General features: G+C 43.3%; 1 protein-coding gene across 1 annotated transcript in view; it reads right to left on the bottom strand.

Annotated features, from left to right (window-relative positions):
• PLA2R1 (phospholipase A2 receptor 1) overlaps nt 1-11,006 on the bottom strand; it is a 946,386-nt gene extending 935,380 nt beyond the window's left edge. Inside the window, exon 1 of the mRNA XM_085645464.1 lies at nt 10,770-11,006. Coding sequence (XP_085501590.1) covers nt 10,770-10,884 — 115 coding nt within the window. The 5' untranslated portion in view covers nt 10,885-11,006. The remainder of the gene's footprint in view (nt 1-10,769) is intronic.
• Between the last annotated feature and the right edge of the window lie 12,860 nt (nt 11,007-23,866).

Genomic DNA, 23,866 nt, shown 5'->3' with positions numbered 1-23,866 from the left:
GCATTCCTTCTCATGAGAAGATCCTGCTCATTAGCTCATTCATTAAACTAACAAGTTTCTAACACATAAAAAAAAAATAGCCTTTAAAAGTGATATCTGCTCTGATAATAAAGTCCACTGATACCTAAGAGCATCTGTCATTTGTGTTACTGTTGTACTTATTGGTCCTATTGTTGTTAAAATAGGGTCAGTAAGCTGAGGGTCATCTTGTGTGTCTGCGGACTGCAATTTCAGAATAGATTTCTAGTTGTTGTCTGTGTATTAATAATAGTTTGTGCATTGGGGTAATCTCTTGTAGCTACAAGTAAATCTAGTTCAGGAAGTAGCTCTGATGTGTCACTTAATCCATGCACTTGGGCTCCTCTTTGGGTAGTATCTGATACCTTTGAAGTATCTCAGGGATAAATTGAATCAGGTTCAGAGCAGTTCTTTGGGGTTGATCTGGGAGTAAATTTTACTTGGCGGTGGTGACAAGCTGGTCAACATTGCTTTGAGACATCAGACAGGCTGGAGTCAATAATTATACTTCTATTAGTATTACTAATACATAATGGGATACTTTGCTGCCTTGGTAATTGGTCACAGTAATTATTGAAATTAATTGGCTCATTGATCTTGCCAGCATCTTGACTTTTTGGCAACAACTTCAAGATTGCCACTATCTTTCCAAATCTTTTTGTTCTGTGAACATTATTAAGGAGGGGACCCTTCTGACCCACAGGAATATTACTTTGTTTTATGAGGTCTTTGTACAACACCTGATTCTCCTCTACTTTAAGCGCTCCATTGATGAATACTAAAAACAGGCTTAATCATATCACAAGTAATCCACAACACTAACCACAGGTTAACTGCAATATCAAATCTGCAATTCGAAAGGATCAGCTGAGCCAGCTACACTGCAGGGCATTGCTGTTTTTGGTTGGAATTAACTATTCTAACTGTTGGTGGTCCACACACTCAAATGATTCGACAATTTATTTTAGAAATCCTGATAAATATCAGATAAGCCTAAAAAAAGCTCTTTTATTGCATGCTCAATGTCTTAAATGTGGCTTAACAGAAAGAACATGTCAAATTAGACTATTCACCTGCTCAGCTCTACTTAACTGTGTTCTACTGCTGTAAGTCACCGAGATCTATAAGGTGCACCGATGTAGCTGACAGCCTGCATCTCTCCTGCCTTATCAAGTTTCCCTTAAGACCCCTTACTCTTGAGGCATCCAAAAAGGACCTGCTAAAAACTCTCACAGACAATCTCTCTACCTGACGTCCTGTGGTACCATTTCTGCACCAACCACCATGGACTTATGGGAAAGTTAAATTAATCATTTTGGGACAGAAAGTCTTAAAAAGGTTACAAATCAGGGGTGTCCATGCAGAAAATGCACATTTTCTCCACTTTTCTACAGATGTCCACTTTTACCTATCCAGAGCAAGATATACTGCATTTCTTAGGGATCCATTACCCATCCCTCTGGTGAAAACTGTGCATCCTCAGCCTACAACCTAGCTGGTCTCTTGTTTCAATGTGTCTCTTACTTCTGGGTTCTTTCTTTCATCTTACAAATCTGCTACTATTCTATCTCTATTTATAATCACTGTTCCCTGTAAGGTGCGCGCCTGCGCTCCCGCGCACCTCTGTTCTCCCAAGCACACAGTGCTATGTGTGAAGCGTGCACACACAGCACATCCCGATAGAGGGTTCCTGCGCCGAAAGAAAGAAAATGCTCCTGCACTGGCTGCCTTTCTATTCTAAATAGTGCACGCTTGCCGTCGCTGATTGTGGGCCTTTTGAAAGTATTTATGTTAGTCACAGCGCCCATCAAGGGCTGCATTTAACATAAATACTTTCAAAAGGCAAATGATCAGCCCCACAGCTGCGCTCTATTTAGAAAAGAAATGCAGCAAGTTTATAAATGATCATATGAAAGCACACGTTCGTGCTTTAAACTTGCTGCATTTCTTTTCTAAATAGAGCGAAGCTGTGGGGCTGATTGTTTGCCTTTTGAAAGTATTTATGTTAAATACAGCCCTTGATGGGCGCTGTGACTAACATAAATACTTTCAAAAGGTCCACAATCAGCAGAAATCACTTACTGTTGTTCAACAAGCTTCTCACGCCCCTTCGCATCACTCCTTGAACCTGGTAATTAATTAACCACCCATTCCCTCCCAGGTTTCCACGCGCTCACTTTAAGGACCGTAGTGTCTCACAGGCGCATTCCACCCATGAAGTGCAAGTAACTGCGTTCATACCCAGTAAGTGTACCTTTATCACTGGTAGTCGTGCTTTGTCCTCGCGCCTTACCTGCTCTCATTTCTTGATGAGAGTTCATAAGTGCTTCCATATCAGTGCCGCTGTGTTCAGAATTTTCCTGTAATTCTTCACAACAGCGCCACTCCCTTCCCTGACTGTATCTAATTAAGTATGAACTCTGAATGTTGCCCAGTTTGCAAGTGCATTCTTATCTGTCAGATCTGGTTTACTCTGTTTTTCCGACTACTAATTATGACTCTGACACTTTTTCGTTTCCTTAATTACCTATTTTTTCTAAATGATGATTTACTCTATGATATAAATTGTATGCATGAGCTAAATATGCATATTTACTCAATAGGAAGCCTTTAAAATTAAATAGTGACTTAACTATGATAAATATATCCAGGGATCAGACTCTGTTATATTTATTATTTTTTCCTTCCCCCCCCCTTCCAATAATTTTAGATTCAGCTTGCTCACCAATGTTTGTCCTGATGATGAACTCAAATAAATGAGTTCAAAACGCCGTCGACCCCCAACAACATGAACTCCTTTTACTTTGTATAACTTTTCTAAGGAGTTCGCACTACTGTTGTCAATGCGATGTTTTATTTTAATTTCACTTTCACTTTTCACACCACGCTGTTTGTCACTTATTATGTAAGCTCCTGAATACTATTGTTTTTGAATAAATACCTGTATATACTTGACCCTATGATCCCTTTTGTATATTACTTATCGCTCCCTTTCCAAGAATTAATTTCCCACTCTCAATTGTTAGTGCCCCCAAGAGGGTCACTCCTGAATGGACCTTTAGACCACATCAGATCCATTGTTTCCATAAACAGCATAGAGAGATGAGGTGCATTGTTGGTGAGTGGTGGTGAGGGAATTCATGTAGGAGGAGGAAATGGGGGAGGGGGCGCCACTGTTGCATAGTGTGCGACCGGTGCTAGGGCGAGCCTTGGCTGGGAGTGTTAGCCCCCCCCCCCCCCCCGAAGTTCGGGTCTAGTTGCTCCCCCTGATCACAGCATTCGTCATGGGCTGCATTCAACATAAATTCTTTCAAAAGACAGCCCCGCATTTAGAAAAGAAATGCAGCATGTTTTATATAGTGCGAACTCAACCCAAAGGTATTGGAGCGATTTACATGATTTTTAAATTTATTTGGCCCTTAGACTCAAAACCCATCTCCTAAGTCGGCAGCTCGAGTATTAAGCCACAACCTCTACCACAAGAGCAGAAGCATTTTCAATATTATATACAGCTTTATGCTACAAACAACCATTGACAAAGCCAATAGTCCTGGCTTCTTGTAGGTGTAATGTTACTTGTATTATATATCTGGATGCAATGACAGAAGAAGCAAAATATTAGTCGGGTGGCACACTATGCTAAGCACAGATTTTTAGCTTAATTGCTTTTAAGCCACGTCGTTAATTGCATCGGTCACGCCTCTTTGAGAAACCCCCAGTTTTTTCATCCCACTTAAAGCCCTTGTCCACAAGCACGGTCGGGCTCTTGGCGCACATAACCTCCGCTGCAGTGCACAGAGACCTTACTCTGCCGCACACAGAGGGAAACAATTAGAGGGAACATTGTTTATAATGCCTGCTTTCGATCTCAAAATCTCATCTATTCAGACCTATTTCTTGCTTTCCTTTCTTTCTAAGTTACTGGAACATATTATCTTTTCTCAAGTCCTTTCCTTTTTTCATGCTAATTATCCTCTCTCTCCTGTTCATTTTGGTTTTCTTCCTGGTCAACTCACTGAGTCTGCACTGGTCCTTGTGTCTGGTGCTCTAGTTCACACCCAACACAATAAACAATGTGCTATTCTCATCCTTCTTTGTCTTTCTCTCGGGTATTGTTCTTAAATGGTTCCGTTCTTATCTTTGTCATTGCTCCTCTTCCATTTCCTAGAAAGGGGCAGTGCTCCATACTCAGTTCTTGGTCTATTGTTGTCTTTCTTTGTATACTATGCCTTCCTTTTAATTTAAATAACATTTGTATGCTGATGGCTCTCAAATCAATTTCTCATGTGCCTCTTTTACTGTTTTTTTTCATAACCAGATCACTGCTTGCCTGTCCACTCTTGAAAATTGGATGTTGTTGCATTCCCTAAATAGGACGTCTAAGAAAATGAAGATTATCTTTTTACCTGCCTCAGCTATATCTATTCCTCTGAACTATGTTTACTCATTTTCTCTCCCATGTTCTTCTTTAACTAGGAATATTGGAATCATCTTTGATTCTTCACTGACTTTTTCTGAACAATTTTCTTTAGTTGCCAAGAATTGCTGCTTTCATCTCCGTCATGTTCTTAAAATCAAACCTTTTTTAACCCATTTCCTTTGTCGAATTACTGCTTCAGTGTTTGCTTTTTTGTCTTATCAAATATTGTTGCTCAGTATACATTGGCCTTCCTAAATATTTGCTCAGTTAACTTCAAATTCCTGCATTATCTTCTTTTCTCTTTTGACTATTGTGCTCATATTTCTCCTCAAACTCAACTTTGAGTGTTGCACCATACATATCAGATTAGATTCCATAGCTTTGTATCATCTATAGATGCCTATGCTTACTTATCTCACCATGTTTATGTTCTTCACTACCTCCATAACTCTCAACCCATTCCCTTCATTCTGGCTCTCAATTTCTTTTGTTTCCCAACCTCAATGTGCCTCCTCACGCTATTGTTCTCTCACACTCCTCCCTCCTTGTGGAACAGTCTTCTGATTTCAGTCTGTTCTGCCTCTACTTTTTCAGTTGTTAAGAAACTACTGAAGGAACACATGCATATGCTGACTGTATCAGAGTAAGCGTATCCTTAAATTACCTTTATTGACACCATGTTTTCTCCTTGTGTATTGTACTGTTTGATGTTTTGTTTTTTTAAGTACCTTGGATAAAGGTATCTATACTAAAGATCAAAATTAGAAATAATATCTATAGATTCCACTTGGAGAAACAACTTTTCTCTCATCACGAAAATCAGTTTACTAAGAGCAGAAACCTAAAGGGACAGACTAACTAGGAGCTTATATAAACTCCTGACAACTCCAAAAACATGGCTAAGTTACAATGGTACTTTACCTGAAAACTGCAATATGTATTTTATAATAAATGCGGGCAAATAACAGGGAGCAGTGGCAAAATATTTGAGATCAGTTGTTCCTTAATTGTAGGTGTATGTACACTGTATACATATTGCAAAGTCTATGCACCCTGATTTGTGTGGGAGGTGAATCAGTCAGTTATGGTTTAGGAATGCATAACATAACAGTATGTTCAAAAGAGTAGATGAAATATATCCAATTGCAATTCACATCAAGGAAAACCATAATACTGATTATTCCCAACTACGGTTTTGCAGGTGATAGTAGCCAAAATAATCATCACAGAGGATGGAATTGTGAACTGAAAATGATACAATTAGGATCTAAAATCACCTGAATGGTCAACTCTATAACCAAACGGTGTCAAATAGATGAATGATTACGCTACTTTCTTGATGAACATAAGGAGTGTGTAAAATATGGGGTTAATTAATCACATTAATCATTAAGATGGTGATACTTTTGTATCTCTTTCTCTATTAGGTGTACATAATGTCATATGAATTATATGTTGCTAATTTGTTGTTTGAGACATCCATTCTTATTATGGCTCTCAATAGTATTATGCTATTTGTAGCCCACATTGATTAGGAGGGACTAAATTCCATTGATGATATCAACACGGCGTTGATTAAAATTGAGATTTCAGGTGAACTTTAATTAATTCAACATTTTAATGTCACCAGAAGCAAAGTATTATTTGAAACGCTATTTATAGTAGGGGTGTATTATGGGAATTGTAGTATCAAGAGTTGGCGAAATGAGAGCCTTTTTACTTCAAAATTAACAGATGAGAATTTTATCAAACTGAATATCTATATGCATGGGATGGCAGCAGTTTGTATATATGAGACAGATGAAAGAAGGTCAGGAGACCTTGAGAAAGACTACAAATGCAAATAAAAGATGGATGTTGTGTGTAGTTGACAGGCGCCTTAACTTTAGTATGTTAGCACTTTTGTTTTGCACCTGCACAACAGTTAATGAAATGATAGACATATTTTACAATATATGTCTGATTAGCTTTATTGGATATGGAAATGCAATGAATTACTGATGGATATGTGTGCCACTGTCCATGGTTCCAGTGTTGATGTCCTCAACTTATTTACTAGGTCTGTGGCAAAGTGCTGTCTAGGGCGGCTTTTCTGTCACAGAAGTCATGGTACAGAGGATAGTCATTTTCGTTTAGACCAGTGGACCTCATTTCAGGAGGATGCTTTTCACATCTGTTGTCGATGTGCGCATCGGTAGGCTTACCAGGAGGAAAAGTTGCCTCCACTGCACACCAAGCATTTGTTGAAGTTGGGTTGGAGGAAGGGCTGGCCACTGTGTAGGGTGTTCTCGGTTTACATGTTTACATCTTCAATCTTTTTAAAAGCTCCAAGAAGAATGACAGCTCTTTGTCACTTGCCTGTATCATAGCTATGCTGCTATATCAGATGTTAATTATTTTTTTAAGGTTAATGGTGGACAGGGGCGTAGGAAGGGGGGTGCAGTGGGTGTGGGTCACCCCCGGTGTCATCACTGAGGGGGATGACAAAATGGCAAAAATATGTGTTTTAAACACATATTTTTGCCATTTTGCACCCCCCTTCCCCTCAGTGATGACACCTATCACCCCCGGCTCGACAAAATGGCAAAAATATGTGTTTGAAAAACATATTTTTGCCATTTTGTCAAGCCAGCGTTAACAAGAAATGTTCCGCACCGGGTACCACCTGACCTTGCTATGCCACAGAGAGTGAACCCTTTTTAGGTCGGGCATAGTGCAGCGCGCATGCGCTGCTCTGCGAGACTTTATGTAAGGGCTTCAAAAATCTGACCACACGCTTGTGCGTGTGCTTTTGTTTTTGTCAAGGGCTATTGGCCTTTGCGTGCGTCTTTTTAACAAAGACAGCACGCAATTAGGCAAAGGCGTGTGCATGTCCCGCCTTTGCTCCATCCACGGCCTAATGCTTGAGGTTACCCGCACGGGTGCCATCTGTTTTGAATTATCGTGCCCTGCGTGATAATTCAACACAGATGGTTCGCTGTGGCACGTGCGCGCGCACCACTCGCGTGCTTGTTTAGTGTGGGTCGGTCAAATGTCCAGGCGTAATTGTTAATGTGTCTTTGTTTACATTCCGTCAAGCTGGAAGTTACGTATTTGCTGCGCGCCAGGCGGCTTGTCAAAAAGTTGACTAGGCAAGCAACCTGAGGGCTGTGCGGGACAAGCATATAAGCTGAAGACATTGCCCGCAGTCAGTCACACACAGTGGGTGCGAGGGCAGGGTCGGTTCCCTATAATCAACGCAGGTGCAGACGACGGTTACAGTTGCACCCGAAAAGAGTCCCGCCCTTCGCGCAGTTTCATCCCACTTCTCACAAAAAGCCAGGAACCACCCACTCGGTTCAGACGCTTTCCCATGTCGATATCGGCTTACCTGCAGCTGCTGCCCACATACACGAGTCCAGCCGCATCCCAAAGAGGCTACGATCCAACCCTTTCGCCGAGCAGGTCGCGTCACAGCCAAGCACGGCGAGCGCACGGAGCTAGACAGAGAACTGGTGGGTTGGATGCAGTCATCATATTGGACTGTGCCTTTCTTTCCTCCAATTTACAACGGTTGTCAATTGCTAAGACAATATGATAGGCAGGCATCCTAAAACCGAATTAAGAATGACGTTTGTGACATGTATAAAGTGTTTACATATCTTCGGAAGTGATCTCGTATTTTGTTTTTAAAAAATGATCAGATGCCTGGTGTACAACCGTAACCACTTTTCTGCATAAAATCCTATCTGTGAAAAAGGTTTCAAAATGTGTCCATTGATTGCGTATTCAAACAAAACCTTAGACCATAGCAACTTCAGCATCGGGCATTGGATAAATGGTGTCACTTTAGCTCTCTTTCGATAACCGTGAGTTATGACGGGGAAGCGAATGGATTCGCCTTTGCAGAGCACCAGTGGCTTTGTCTGGGTAGTAATCTACAGCGACCTCAATTTTCAGACAGGGAGCTCAGTGTTAGCACCTGTCAATGCTCGAGGAGCTGCTGTACCAACCACATCAGCTGTTCTCGTTTCCTTTGTGTTTAAGCAGTGCATGGGAGTGCATATCTCTTAAGCTGTCTCCCAGGTGTATTTCTCTCTCTCTCTCACTTAGTGTTGCTCTCGGTCACCCATGTGCTTCCGCCTGACCCACTCCCTGTAGCGCTCGTTTGTGTGCTTCTTCACCATTGCTGCCCTGAGTCCGCATGGAAGCACGCTCCTCCTCTCTCCCTGTCTGTACTTCCCCCCACCTGTGCCCTCCACGTTGCTACTTTCAAACCCTGTGTAGCTTCTGTCCAAACTCCCCCATGTCGCTTCCATGCCACTATCAACACTTCTCTATGTTGCTTCCACACTCCTTCAGACCTTTCATGGTGCTTCCATCTCCTGTTGATTCTGCTACTTTAAAAACAAGCATTGGCATAGCCAATAGGTCTCGCCATTGAGATCTTATAAGTGTGTAGCCATGCAACAGTTGATGTTGTTGCACCAAGGATATTGTGCTGCATAAGTAAATACTTATAAGGTCCCAAAAGCGAGACCTATTGGCTATGCCAATGCTTGTTTATTTAGTCTACAACCCTTTTGTCTCTCTTTTGATCACTGAAAAGCTATTCCAAAGATGTTCTCTGATGCCAGAATGCCTTTTATGAAGAACAAACCTATATTTGCACTCAGGAAGATGCCAGGGATTATTGTTTCTGAGTTGTTTCTAGTCTGTCATCTTGTTCTTGGATATGATGGAATATTACAGAGTGCCTGTGTTTAAACTTTTTACTGCATGTGAACTTAAATATTTTGGTGATGTGTGGGAAGTGTTGAAGAGATGATAGGCATTAATTACTGAGATGGGTTGGGGTGTGATTACAGCTTGCTTTTTAGTGTAGATGTGAAAACTATTGGAGGATATGGTGATTACTTGTATAGCTTTAGGCTTAAGTGTGTTTGTGGGATGTCATATTGAATGGAATGTGGTGATGGTCGTTCAAAACGGAAGAGCTGTGTATCGGACTTTAAGTGAGTTTTGTTCCGATGATGATGAGGTTCAGGGTGTGGCCTTTCAAGGGGATGTGGATGGTGATCTGTGTAGTAAGTGGTGTTCGTGATGGGTTAGGTAGGTGGGTATGTAAATTAAAGTGTCGTAGGAAGGTGTTGCTATTGCTGAAGATCACATTGCTTTGAAGAAATGTATATTTGTTTAGCTCTTCTTCGGAAACCGAAGTCATTTCATCAGGAAATAAATTTGGAAAATGTGCAGCAAAATTCCACATTTGGCACCTTTTCTTTTTTATGTTTTGGAAACACAACTCCCTCCCTCTCAATTACTTCAATAAAAGAGTCTAATTCGTAAAATGTCCAAGACTGGTTTTGATTCCGAGTTCAGCCCGGAGTGCATGCTCTCAAAAACCTATTACATATTTCCGTTTGTTATTGCCTATAGCGTGCCCATGGTATCACGTGACTGCCAGTGCCTTCTCTTGAAATGCAAAGATGTTTTTAATCCCACCTCAGCGATTCTTAAAAGCATCTACTTCCCACTGGAAGTCTAGCAGACTGACTTGCTTGGAGGGCAGGGATGTTATGTAAACATTTTCAAACTAGGTCATTCGAGTCTGATGACCCCTTGCATTCTTCCCCCGTGAAACACATTAAATGCAAGGCTAATCTCAGAGCAAAAGGACGAGTCCCCTAATTTGTAGTCCCATCCTTTTTATTTGTATCTTTTAACAGCATACAGTAGTCACTTTCTCTCTAACGGCTTGGCAATGGTTATATTTCATGTTAAAAACATTTTTTTTAAATGCAAGTCAAAAGAGGACATTAATTCAAAACACGTGACAAAAAATGCATGATTAGATTTGGGACGATTATAGCGTTACGAAGGCATACATTTCTCCCCCACTCTTTCCTCGGGTTCAAAGGCAGTGCCATTAAACTGTGAGGGATTAGATGACTCCCTCTCAGTACCAGTCAAGAGAAGCTAACAACTAACATTATTTCTCGGTAAAAATTATGCGGTAATACCGGCCCATTAGAATGCGAGGAACACATCTGGCACCCTCATACGCCCTACAACTCCCGGACGCTAACTTTACAATGCTACTAACAACGTTGCACTGTTTGGTGTTGCGCTTTATCATGTTTGGGGGAAAACGTCACGACGCTGGTAACTTTCATTGTTACTATGCAAGCCCCACGTACGTACTACAGAGTAGTGGACAAAATGCCACAGCGCCTTTTTTTTCTTATGTTGCACGCAGCTCAAAATTGACACACTCCCATTACATCAACTTAAAAAAAAATCTTTCCACAGAAATCGATCGACAGAGGCTGCTCTCAGTCTCTTCACTCACTGAAGAAGTTGCTGAGTTGTTCCCGGCTCAGAACCGCATCTTCTTCTGCAGACCACAAGGACGACGGCAGCATCGTCAGCAGCACCCACCATGCCAGGCTCGCATCACGCAGCATCGTACCAGCGTCAGGCGACGAACCAGACGAACGAAAATGTTTGTTTTAATGAAGCGATGCTTCGGCACTTTAGAACGACTTTCAGTGCGTGCTCTCGGTCCAAACGAGCTCCTGTGAGCGCTGAGAGGGCGGTGCCAAGGGCAGGGAGGGGCGAGGGGGACAGGAGGGCCCGCCCAGGGTTGTGGATTGAGGGCAGTAGACATCTCGCAGCCTGCCTAAGGACACAGATAGTACCTCTCACCTCTTGGAGTTTTCAGTCTGCACTTCCCTTGCTGTCAAATCCAAACATCCCTCTAGCTGAGACATTTGGGAAAGGAATATCCCACAAAAGCATAGAATATTTTCTCTCTTACTAGGGTTTTGTTTTTCAGAAGCGGCTCTTTTCAACTCTTTTTTAAGCATTTGGGGAATTTCAAATTTTCTCTAAAATAGTCAAGGACAGGAGGTATAATAGTAAAGAAGGCCCACATTTACTAAAAAGTCACTCAACACAGCAAGACAAGTTGCTGCGCTGCGTGACAGGGACACAGCATGCGCAGCGTCGGATTGGTAACGCGGGCACTCGGGCAATGCCCGAAGAGCCGGTAGTCGAGTTCTAGCTGTGGGCTGCTTTAGTGGGCAGCCTGGGGGCTGTCAGTGCTGTTCGAAGGCCGCCAGCGGCCCAGTGGGTGCTTGAGTGGCCTTTCTAGAGGTAGATGGGCGGAGGTATCACTCCCTTTCTCTCACTGGGCCGGCCCATTAATGTATGCTGATTGAGGGGGGCAGGGGGCTTGAGCAGAAGTGGCCTCACTTGTTTTCAGGTGTATTTCACCAGTGTAAACGAATCCGTAAATTTTTTTACCCCTCCCCCCCTTCTTTTTCTAATAACATTTCGCCAAAGCAGTGTTTTCCGGAAAGGCAATATGCAAATATGGACCACTTTTTTTTTAATGCACGGCCCGATTTTTAATCCCAATGCAACCCCGAGCATGCACCATATCTATTAAGATGTGACGTATTTCTGCTCTCTCCCTGCGCTGACGCACTAGGGGACTTATTTATGGGATTCTGGGTGGGCAGCGCAGCAAGGCAGCTTGCTGCACTGCCCTATGCCAAAGTGAAGGGCAGTAATGCACCATATTTATGCAATACGGTGCATTCCCGTCCTTTCTCTGTGCACTGGCAACGTAGGCATCCTTGCACCATGGTGCAAGAGGGCCTCCATTGTATACAGAATTGTTTTTGTGGAGGAAGGGGCACCTTCCTGCCCTAAAACAATCCTAAGAGGTGTTTTCCCCTTTATATGTGTCCTACATAAGGCAGCACACATAGAAAGAGGAAAAAACTTGGAGAAATAAAGATATTTCTTATTGTCACACCTTACCTCAGGAGGCGTAAGGATTTGGCGGTTTCCCAGGTTTACATGATCTTGTAAATCTGGGGCAGCGTCAAATTCCATAGGTGTTGCATTGGCAAACCCATTTAATCGCCCATTGACTGGCTCAAGGGCGCAGAGTAAGCTGACGCAGTGATTTGCGCTGCGCTGCCTTACTCAAGATTTATGAAGCCATGCAGGGTGGCTTTGTGTGGCTTCATAAATCTGCGTCATGCATGTACCACTTTATGTGGTGCAAAAGTGACCTAGGGCTCTCATGAATAAGCCCTTAAGTGCTGCCAAGTGCCACCGCAGGCACCTTTGCACCATGGTGCACGGGTGCCCGTTTTACAGGCAGGATTGTTTTTTTCGCTGAAAGGGACACCCCCTGCACAAAAACAATCCTTAGAGGCATTTTCCTCTTTCTACATGTTCTGCGGAATGCAGCACACATAGAAAGAGGACATAACAAGAAGAAATAATATATTTCTCCTTGTTACTTCTCTGTTGGGATGGTATAGCATTTTTGAAGCATTCCCAAGTTTACTAGTCTTAGTAATTCTTGGAATGCACAAAAAACCATGAGTCGATGCATGGGAACACCCAAACTCCACCCATGGAACGCCTTCCCAATGCAGAGTAATGTGAGGCAGCCACTTTCGCTGCCATGTGTTATTCTAGATTTACTTAGTCACGCAGTGCCACGCAAGGTGGCTTTGCGCGGCTTAGAAAATTTGACTTAAGGGCTTGTGTTACCTTGTATGATGCATGGGCAACGCAAGCCCTTAGCACTCTAGTCGTGAGTCTTCAGGGGCCGCATTATGTAAAAGGTGCATTGTCTATGTTTGCACCACATTGTATCTCTAACTAGGTGTGCTGGTATACACAGGGGCATTGCGCCCTTGTTGAGATGGAGTAGGTATTGTGCGTTGAGTGCACGGGGCCTTTTAGCTTCAGTTATCTGTACACTTGTTATCAGGACGGAAAAGTCCTCTGCATTGTATTTGACGTGCACTGCTGCCCTGAGCGCTCCAACTGTACTGATGTCTGGATCCCTAATGGTGATTTTTGTTTCCATAGGCAAACACGGATCATATATGTGTGCCATGGCATTGGCCTGTATCTCGCATTGCTGTCTTGTTGAACTGGGAGGGGCTCCAAAAGGGCTACCCTCAGAGTGGTGAAAGGCTACCTCTTTTATCAGGAGTTAAGCAGCACGAGCGTCGTGGTGGCAGCATATCATGTAGTGATCAGTAGGAGTGAACAGGTCCTTTTTACCTGTGTCACTGGAGTGAGGCCCACAGGCTAGCTGTTAGAAATGGGGGTCTTAGGTTTTCTGGTTTGTACCCTGTCGAAGTAGGGTCGCTTTCTTATAGTCAGGATAAGGGGATTACACTTCTAAAATAACTCCTGCTCACCCCCTTGGTGGCTTGACACTAGCAGTCAGGCTTATGTCAGAGGCAATGTGTAAAGCATTTGCACATAACATACAGTAATACAGTGAAAACACAACAAAAGGACACCACACCAGTTTTAGAAAAATAGCCAATATGTTTGTGTGTTAAACAAGACCAAGGGTTGTGGTGTGAAGTGGGGCGGTGCTCTCTACGGTGCCTTCAAGTCATGGGGCAAGCAGCAGGGTTGGTGACGGCATCAGGTTGCTTTTTTTTTGTTTGCAGCACAAAACACACAGTTCCCAGTGCTGGGAGTAGATGATCTTGAAGTCTTTGCTGGTCCTGAGACTTCGTGAACAGGGGGCAAGCTCTACCTCAAACCCCTGGAGAAACTCAGGAAATAAGTTGTAGAAAGTTAATTCCAGTTCCTTCACTGCCCAAGAAAGAAGCAGCAACTACAGGCCAACCCAACAAAGCAACACACCGCAAAGTGGCAGTACTCCTCCTGACAGCTCTGACAGCTCTTCCAGCTCCATTTCTTGGGAGGTCCTTAATCCAGAAGAGTTCTAAAGTTCTGGGGTCAGGGCCCCAACATTTATTCTACTTTTCTCTTTGAAGTCTTAGGAAGAAAGTCCCTCTTGCTCAGGAAAAACCCATTCTGTCCTCCATGGTTGAACTTCACTACAGGAGGTGAAGACAGCATTGTGCAGAGTGGTCAAAGTCTATTCCGGTGTCAGTGACAAATCCTCCAACCACTCTATTCCAGGATGGCACATCAGCAAATGCAGAGCACACCTCAGCTCCCTTTGTGGTGTGAGTGTCTGGAGTGAATGCATAACCCAGCCCCTGTCAATCTAACACAAGACGTTGTTTTCACAGTCAGGCAGAGGCACTGGATGGTTAAGCATGGAAATGCCCACTTTCTAAAAGTTTATTAGACAAAAAATGGGGGAACCTGACACCTTCTCAACTTTTATGCAGTCTCTTTGTGACAATGGTCAAACAACAATTATTTTTGTTTGATCAGGTTATTTATTTAACCTTGTCATTCATTGATCTTTTATACTTTTTCACAAAAAATTCAAGTGTATGAAAAGAATAACACTTATTCATTCCAGAGACATAAACATTTGCAGATAACAAATTCAATGATTACACAATATTCATAAACGACAAACATTAAACATGTGATATCACTACATAAAACAAATGGCTAACATATCCTTGCACCATTTCTTATTTACCAACAAAACACACCTCGAGGCTACCAGTTAGTCTACCTCGACGGAGTGCAAAACACAGGGAACAATTGATACAAACAGAGGGGGATAGTTTTCATGTATATTGATTCACAGTTCCTCGGTGTCGCTCAGCATTTAGCAACACCGAGGAACTGTGAATCAATACTCGTCTTTTGGGCCTAACCCCATTTTTTGGTTGCACTTTCTATATATAAGTGGCATTTTCAAACACACAATTTAAAAAACACCTTTGCTAAAAGATATGTTATTAAATTCTGAGCTAAGGGAACCTGAACTCTAAATCTCTAGCTGTTCCCAATTGAAGATACACTTGTGAAATGTTACAAGGCTGCTCCAATGATAGCCTATTGGAGAGCTAGACCTTGCAATAGTCAAAACAAAATACACTGTATTTCACTATCAGGACATATAAAGCACACAAGTACATGTCCTGCCTTTCACATACACGGCTCCATGCCCATGGGGGTAACCTGGGCCTACCTTAGGGGTGCCTTACATGAAGTAAGAGGGAAGGTTTGCGCTCAGCAAGTGGTTGCACTTGCCAGGTCGACATGGCAGTTAAAAACTGCACTCACAGACACTGAAGTGGCAGGTCTGAGACACATTTGGAAGGCTACTTGTGTGGGTGGCACAACCAGTGCTGCAGGCCCACTAATTCTTGTGGAAAATTCAAAAAATTCTGATAATAATTAAGCACAATGGCTAATAATGCTAGTAAAGGGCATTATTAAGGAAACGTTCATACAAAAATGAAATCAGGAAACCTTTTATATGTGTTTTCTCAGATGTGATTTTGTACTAACAGTGTTTGGTTTCCTAATTGCATTTTTGTATGAGTTTTTCTTGTATAACATCCTTCACTAACATTATTAGCTATTGTCCTTAATTATAATCAAATATTTTTGTATTTTCCAAAAGAACCAATGTTTTTTTTTGTATATGTCATATTCCCTGGTTCCATGTGAGTAGGGTTGCCTTTGTTTACTAAACGTGGCAGGCCCACTAGTAGCATTTGATTTACAGGCCCTTGGCATACACAGTGCACTTTCCAAGCGGCTTACCAGTAAATCAAATAGGTCAATCATGGAAGACCAATCGTAACACAATTTATAGTAGGAGCACTTGTACTTTAGCACTGAATAGCAGTGAAAAAGTGCACAGATGCACTAAACCAGCAAAATCAAAGTCAAGCATACCATCAACAAAAACAGGAGGTCAGAAAGGAAAAAGACTGGGGAAACACGCTGAAAGATACCAGGTCTAACACTAACATATTTACAGTTCTGCTGCTTTGTGGTTATCTCACCCATGGGCTACATTGGTTTGGTGAGGAGTGCTGTGCAACACATGAATGGTGACGTGCGCAGAGTGAGTATGTGTGCTTGGGAAGGGTACAATACAGGGATAATGCCGTACTGTGCAGTGCTTGTTTGTTATATGCATGTGCTGGGTGTATGTGTACCTGTGCAGAGTAGAATTCATGATGTAGTGCTGTGCAGTGCATGCATGTTAAATTCCAATTGTTTTATTTCAGTTTCTACGTTTTTCAATTGTGTGTTTGCAGACTTATTGTTGTGGGAGCTAATGCCTATTACCACACCCCTAACAGTAGCCTTAAAGGCACCCTGGCGCACTTCGTGAGAACAGTTGCCTGGTTGGTTTTCTTGAAAAACATTTTGATGGCTAAGCAATTGTCTCAATATGGGTCAGATCCTATAAAATGTTGAGATTGAGTCTCAAACATTTATCAATTAGTAGGTAGCTGTGGCCAAGTCAAGAGAAGTGGAAATGGCTGAGTGATCTGAGATCAGTCTGGGTTCATTGGTAGAATCAGAGATCATTCTGGCCAGATTCCTAGAGATCAGAATGCAGTCAATTCTTTAGAGATTGACTGGTGGGGGAAGGAGCAAAAAGTATAGTCTCCCTAATGTGCGGATGTCAAAGCCGCCAGTGGCGGCTACTCCGCTAAGGAGGAGGAGCGTCGCCCTACTGCTTTTAGCTGAGAAAGGAGAAATAAAATGATAATAACTAAAAGTTATTATTTTGTTTTTTCCTGTTGCAGGCGCTGCAGCTTTGCCAGGCGGGGCGGGCTGCTCTGCTGACAGAGCAGGGAGAGGGGAGGAGTGGCTTGCACTCCCTAAGGGTGCATAAATGTATGGACGGCCCTCTGGAGTCGGCCAAACATTCATGCGCACTTAGCATGTTCTCCACCCAGGCAGCATTGCAGTCTGGGTGGAGAACATGCCTAGGCTCCCTATCCGCAACTGAGCTCCGTGGTTTGGCACTCAGACCAATCACAATGCTGCAATGCAGCGTTGTGATTGGCTCAAGGGAGCCTGAGCCTGGGTGCTTCCTGTGCCTTGTTAAGGCCAGAGGAGAGACGGGACAAGGAGGATGCGACGAGGGAGGACACGGCGAGGCGAGGAGGTAAGTCGAATTTTATTTTTTATTTACCCCTCGTCCCCATCCCCCTGCCCCCGCCTCCCTGCCCCGCCACCACCGATCCGTGCGGGCCACCACTGGGAGACGCCAGGAGTTAGATAGGGAATATTTAGAACAAATTTTGTGAAGTAATTTGTGAGATGCAGATGGTATAAATTTGGATTTCGCAGTATGGTCTACGGTGGGATCAAGTTGGAGATTAAAGTCACCCCCTATGATGAGTCGAGAGTTGTTGGTAGACCTGGCAGTTTATCAATATGTTTCCCGAAACACATGTCACCTACATTAGGAGCATAAATGTCCCACACGTAAACTCTTTGCCAGAGTTTGATAATTTATTGAGTAATCACCTCCAGCTGTGATCAGCAAGAGCATCTAGAATTGTCATCCTCGCTTTTTTGGTAATTATTGAGAGCATCTCATTTTTTTTCTTTTGTGCATGTGAGTCTATGACTGCTGAGATCCAAGGGGCCTTGAATGAGAATATGTCATTGGCAGAAAGTTTAGATTCTTGCAATAACCTTATGTCACATTTAAATTTGTACGTGTATTCAATAATTTTCTTCCTCTTGACTTGATTATTCAACCCTTTCATGTTAAGTGAGACTCTCTGTAGAGATTCTGTCTTTAGCATTGGGAGCACGAGAGAAAGATGGATGGATAAAAGTTAAACAAACCCACCACAATATTTTGTACAGAGGTGCCACCTGTGGGATGTGTTTCACAGTAAAGACAGATATAGTCAAACAGAATGGGCATTGGCTATCAGATATGACCTTAGTATTGCATAAAAAAAGTGGCAATAAGCGAAAGGAGGGGAGGAAAAAAACGAGGGAAAACATAAAGGTAGAGCCCACCAACTCTTGAATCCACCCACTGCAACCCACCCACCCCACCTAACCTGAAATAGGTACAGCGTGGAACCCAAAGGTGGAGGCCATACATCTCCTGGGCAATACAAAACAAACACACAGATAAGCAAACAAGCCCTAGTGTAGATGTGCAACTATAAGTGCGTAGCACAACATGGGCACAGCTAAGATAATATGAGTGACTGGGAGGTGGAAGTCCCAACAGTAAACTTGACCTACTAGAGTCTAATATCACAGTAATGTGAACGTATCGAAAATACAAAAGCCTTTGTAGGAGAGGGAGACAAACACAGGCTTGTAGGAGAAGGAGGTCAAAACAATCCAAATCTATGTCATTGTTATCATATGTAAAAGACAACCAAGGGGCCTATCTAAGCAGACAACAAGGGGACAAGGCATGTGGCAAAGCATTAAGGTAAAAATGCATTACAACGTTCTTGAATTGAAGGAGGATGTTTCCATCTTGGCTTCTTGGATGTTTCCCAGGAAGGAAGACAGGTTCCAGTAGTAATGGAACAGGTGAGGTGGGCCTTTGTAAGTGATACGGAACCTAGCGGGACCAGGAAAGGAAAAAGGAATGTTCATGGTCCATAGCCTGGGTCTGAGGGAGGGGAAGCCTTTTGTCACTTAAGCGGTGGTCTTGGAGCAGTCCTGCGAAACAGTGATCCGGTGTCCTTCCCAAGTGATGGATCTGTGTATACGTATGAATTCCAGGACTAGTTCCACATGTTGATAACGCAAGTGTTTGCAGGTGATTGGTCTTGATGGGCCAGTGGTGGAAGAATGGCCATTTTGGTTTGTGAGGATGCGACGAGCTCTCTCAAGTTCCAAACCTTTGTCAAAGATAGTTAGTTAGTTATTTGTTTTATGTCCGATCTCATTCCAGCCACATCTTGTTGTATAATGTCCTTCGTGATTTTTGTCATCTGAGCCTGTTGTAGTACATCCAACAGTTTTTTAAGAATGGTTTGCATTTTTTCTTTCTATTCAGTTTTGCCTTTGATGGGGGATTCGAGCGCAGGAGATTCTGGTTTGGTCAATTCTGTGCCTGGCTTAGAGTCTTTTTGCGCCATACTTTTGCTATGTGGACCTCAAAGCGAGGATTGACCGCATAGAAGAAAGGAGGCCCAGCAGCTTTAGTTCAGGATTGTGAGCAGTAATCAGGGACCACTCACATAGGATTGTTGAGCAGGTAGGTATTAGGTGTTACTACAGTGACAAATTGGTGAAGGTCGTTTCTGCAGCCCCCCCCTTCAGTGGTTATGCGATGGTAAGGACAGAACCCCAATGCCAGGTAGTACAGTTTGTTTCCAGGCATCTAAGGCATTATGTTCTAATAATGAAGCACTATCAACACCCCAGTAACAGCCATGTATATTAGACAGTGCGCCTTTCAATGTGTCTCAGAATTTGGTTCCCATGTACTGGGCTCGCCAAGAGGAGGAGGACTTTTTCACCTAGAACATTGTTGCAAGGCCTGATGAGCCAAGTAAGTGCGAGCAGGTGATTGCGAAGAGAAGAAAAAACGCCTGAGTCAAGTAGCCATGTAGGGCAGAGTAGGATTAGGCCAGACAGGACGTTTAGAGCTACCAATTACACTGCATTTGTGGGAAAATGTCTCTCATGCTTTTAGGGGCAGTGGGAGGAGGTAAACATCATGATGCCTGACTCATAAGGCCTACTATGGCACAGGCCCAGAGGAGATTGAGGTGATCGCCCATCATTATGTTCCCAGACCTGGCTTTTTTCTCAGACCTCGGTGTGAGCATGTCTTTTTTGTCTGCACCCCCAGTTTCCGTATATAGCACCTTGACGCCCTTGGGCTAATTCCGCGCTCTACAAATGTTATATTAATTCATTCATTCATGCCATCCAAAAGGGAAGGCGTGGTCAGTTGAACCAAGTATACTTAAGGAGGAAAGTGAACATGAGACCTGCCTTAGGAAGTAATGCAGGGTAATCCAGGTATAAAGTCGGTGCTACATTAGACCCATCGGTGCTGCCAAATATGTCATATGAGGCGGAAAATGTCACTGACGTCACTCAGGAATGTAAGGAGGGAGGAAATCTGTGCCACATCCTAAGTTTGTGCAGGTGTTCATTGCGATTCGTCTGGATCATTACTTATGGCCTCGATGCATTTTTGGCCAGGATCGAGTGAGGTGCAGTCCGTGAGCAGTCCTTGTCGGTGATGTGTCTCCCCAAGATCATTTGCAGGCGAGGGGCAGCTTCGAGCCACTTATTCCATTCTCCTGTGGTTCCAGAGCCTTTCCCCTGTGTCGGGGGCACTGTCAATACATTAGGCTCGCAGCAGGGCCGAGATTGTGGCACTGAGGAGTCAGAACTCGCGCTCAGGCAGACATTTCCTTTTGTGCCAGGCCACGTTCCCCACTAAGGCTAAGTCTTTAATATATAAAATGTTTAGGCGATTTATGACAACGGATGAGCATTGGTGTCAAATGTAGCTGAAAGGTCCAGGCGGACATCACTGCTGAACCTCTGCTGTACCCCATTCACATCAGATCATCTATGCATGTGTAAAATAAATACAATCAAAAAGGGTGATTCCTTACACCCCTGAATAATTGTCCTCCAATAGTCAACAGTTTATCCACTCTTCCAGTAATGCTAACATCCTTGCTGAATGATTTCAGGAGAGTGGTCACTAATAATCAAAACTGTGATGACTCATTCAATGATTTGCCCTCAGTATGTATAGACAATGGCTAGTGGCTCCTTTCCTGCTCCCCAGAACGAATGATCAGCTCTTGAACAATCTAGTCAACCCAATTGTGCCACTTCCTTTTTTAACTTCTTTTGACATTTTAATCACAATTGTTAATACATATAAATTCTGTTGTGTTTTTATTAATGATCGTATGCCTGTAAGTACACTTGATGGACATGCAAGTGGATGAATTAATGTTTTTATCTGAATTGTTCAGCTTGCAAATTCAATAAAAAGCTCATTTTTGTATTTTTATAAATCCCCTGGTTGCCTTTGGCTCACTTTGACAGCACTCTATTGCTCACATTGTTGTATTATTATTGGTTGCCTTAATCCTGTACAATGATCAGCTCTAATATTCACTAAAGAGAGCCTCAGAGAAGAGATGAAATCTTCAGAGTTGAATCTCCTATCAGAAAATGATCACAACAATTCCACAATTGCCAGCTTTCTGGTTTTGGAAAATAGCAAGCAGATAGCTATGACAGCTGCCATCACACCCATTGTATCAACATCTTGAGGCAAGGCAATATTTGAAAAGAACCCCAACAGTTAGAAAAATTATTGAAGTCTGTGAAGAATAAAATTTTCCTCATTAGGCCCCATAGGCTCAAAAGCTAGTCCACCCTTAAATCCTTGTCATTGGTGTTTCCAATAAAATAGTAACTGATATCGACCTCAGCAAAATATTCTTAAAACCTTTAATAATTCATAATCAGGGGCAATTTTATATCCCTAAACATGGCAAGAATGTCTCTGTTAACACTACAGATATTACAGACATAAAGTCCGATAAAACGTCTCCAGGCTCTACCTCTATTCAGGATAATGTTGAATGTTCCACTGATACGTTTTTACAAGTCCTCTTGTAAATACTTTCCAGATAAGGTAGACCTTAAAGGAGACCACGGGAGCTTCCATCATGCTCCGTGCCTGAAGGTGGGATGGGCTAAGCAGCTGGTAGTAGCGCCGCAGCGCTGAGCGGCAGCTGTTGACGTGGTTTGCTTTGGAGGGATGGCGGCTCAAGCGGAAATCCACCAGTAGGCTTGGGGTGGCTGTAACTGAGGCAGGAACTCTCGCAGAGGGACGCGCTTGGAGGACAGCTCATCGGAGTGTTTAAGGAAGGCATTTTCAGGCTGCCTCCATTCATTTGACTTTGGCAGGCTCAGTGGACAGACGGATGGAGGAGCCTTCTTTACCAGCTTAAGGAGGCTGAGGAAGGCAAACAAGATCAAAGTCACAGGTTAGCTTGTCTTGCCTGTTTTATTATAGTAATGATATCTCCCTTTCTCTACTTCCTTAAGTCTTCTACGTTTTATACATATGGCCAGATAAGCATTTTGTACTTTTGGGGGTTGGATATTGAAGGAGGGGGGCATTAGGCTGACCCAGCAGAAGCAGCTAGGGGGTTGGGTGCAGAAGCGGCCTAACTGGGTTTAGGTGCAGCTTGCGTTCTCTCCAAAAGCCTCCTTTTTCATGCCACAAAAACAAGGGCAAGCACTAATTAAAGAATCTCCCGAGATGCAACTGTTAAAACCCGACTTGTGGCAAACTCCACAAAGGGACGTAAGAGACAACCCCCTATGGAGATGGAATTCTGACTATTTAGTGGTAAATCCAGGAGGGACTCCTCTAATGAGGCTTTCGGACAGTTAGGACTTAGAAAATATGACGCTCAGCAGGGATCTGATGCTCAGCAGGGATCCAACACTCAGCAGGGATCTAAGGACTTAGCCGCTATGTGGGATCCATTACCAGTGAAGAACCCGAAGGAATCCTAATAATGCCTCAGACCCCCCCCCGCACAGCGGCTAGTCATGTCTCTCTTCCAAATCAAGAATAACCCTACCGGCGACATTCGAATCACCGTCAGCAGGGGGTCCCCCAGCCGACATATAGCACAAAGCCTACCCACTTTTTTCAGGACTCAATATAAAGAGTGAGCCTGTCAACAAGCTTCATGACACCGAAGCCCAACGCAAGCTTCATCATTCAGGACACAGGAGGTGGCCTAACTGAATGCTTCCTTGTTTACCACTGCTGTGGATGTCGTAGCCAAAACACCATTCAGGACTCCATCCACAAATGCGCCCGCTTTGCAGATTGCTCCAGCACTGTTAAACACAAAGAACATGGCTGAATCAGAGAATTCCACTCAAACTTTACTACATCAAATTCTGGCAGAATTGAAAAACATAAAACTCTCCCAAAGGGAAGCTAAAAAAAGTACTGAATCATAGTTGAGCTCAATTCAATCTCACATCCAACACCATTGGTTGCGGGTTGGTCAGTTTACAAATCAAGGTAGACGATGCGGAAAACCAAGCCCGAAGATGCAATCTACGCATAATTGGGATTCCTGAAGGCACTTAGAATGGCCAATCAGTTGTAGAAGTAGTTTCGGACCTTATTACCAAGGTTGTGTGCCCAGAGGCACTAGCACAGAAGACTGATCTCACCATCTCACGGGCACACTGTGTGCCAGCTGTTCAATACCCTAATGCTAAATACCCGAGAACAATTAGTGTAAACTTTGGGGACTTTCGAATTAAGGAAAAGATCTTGGCATGTGCTATTCGCGATAAAGTGTACCGGACGAGTGATAATATCTCTTTTAAAAAATCAGACATATCTGCCCTATCTGCAAGGCACAGAAAGGAATTCAGAGGCATGTTGAGGGGCAGAGGATAATATGAGCTATAAGCCTCCGGATGGAGGCCTCACTTGAGTGAGTTACCCCCCTTCTTCCTTCTCATGGAATAGGAGCGGTCGAATAGCCACAATTTTGAGGCACAGGGATTAGCTCTCTTAGACCGCCAGCCATTAGCCCACCACCTTGGGTGCCATGTCACATCACCCCAGTGCAGGGGAGGGAGGTGGGTCAGGAAGGGCACATATGGGGTAGGAGGGAGGGTGTAGGGTCACTAGGG

The sequence above is a fragment of the Triturus cristatus genome, chromosome 3_1, assembly GCF_964204655.1.
Source record: "Triturus cristatus chromosome 3_1, aTriCri1.1, whole genome shotgun sequence".
Lineage (NCBI taxonomy): Eukaryota > Metazoa > Chordata > Amphibia > Caudata > Salamandridae > Triturus > Triturus cristatus.
The sequence above is the reverse complement of the archived record's forward strand: the minus strand, read 5'-3'. Positions and strand labels throughout refer to the sequence as shown.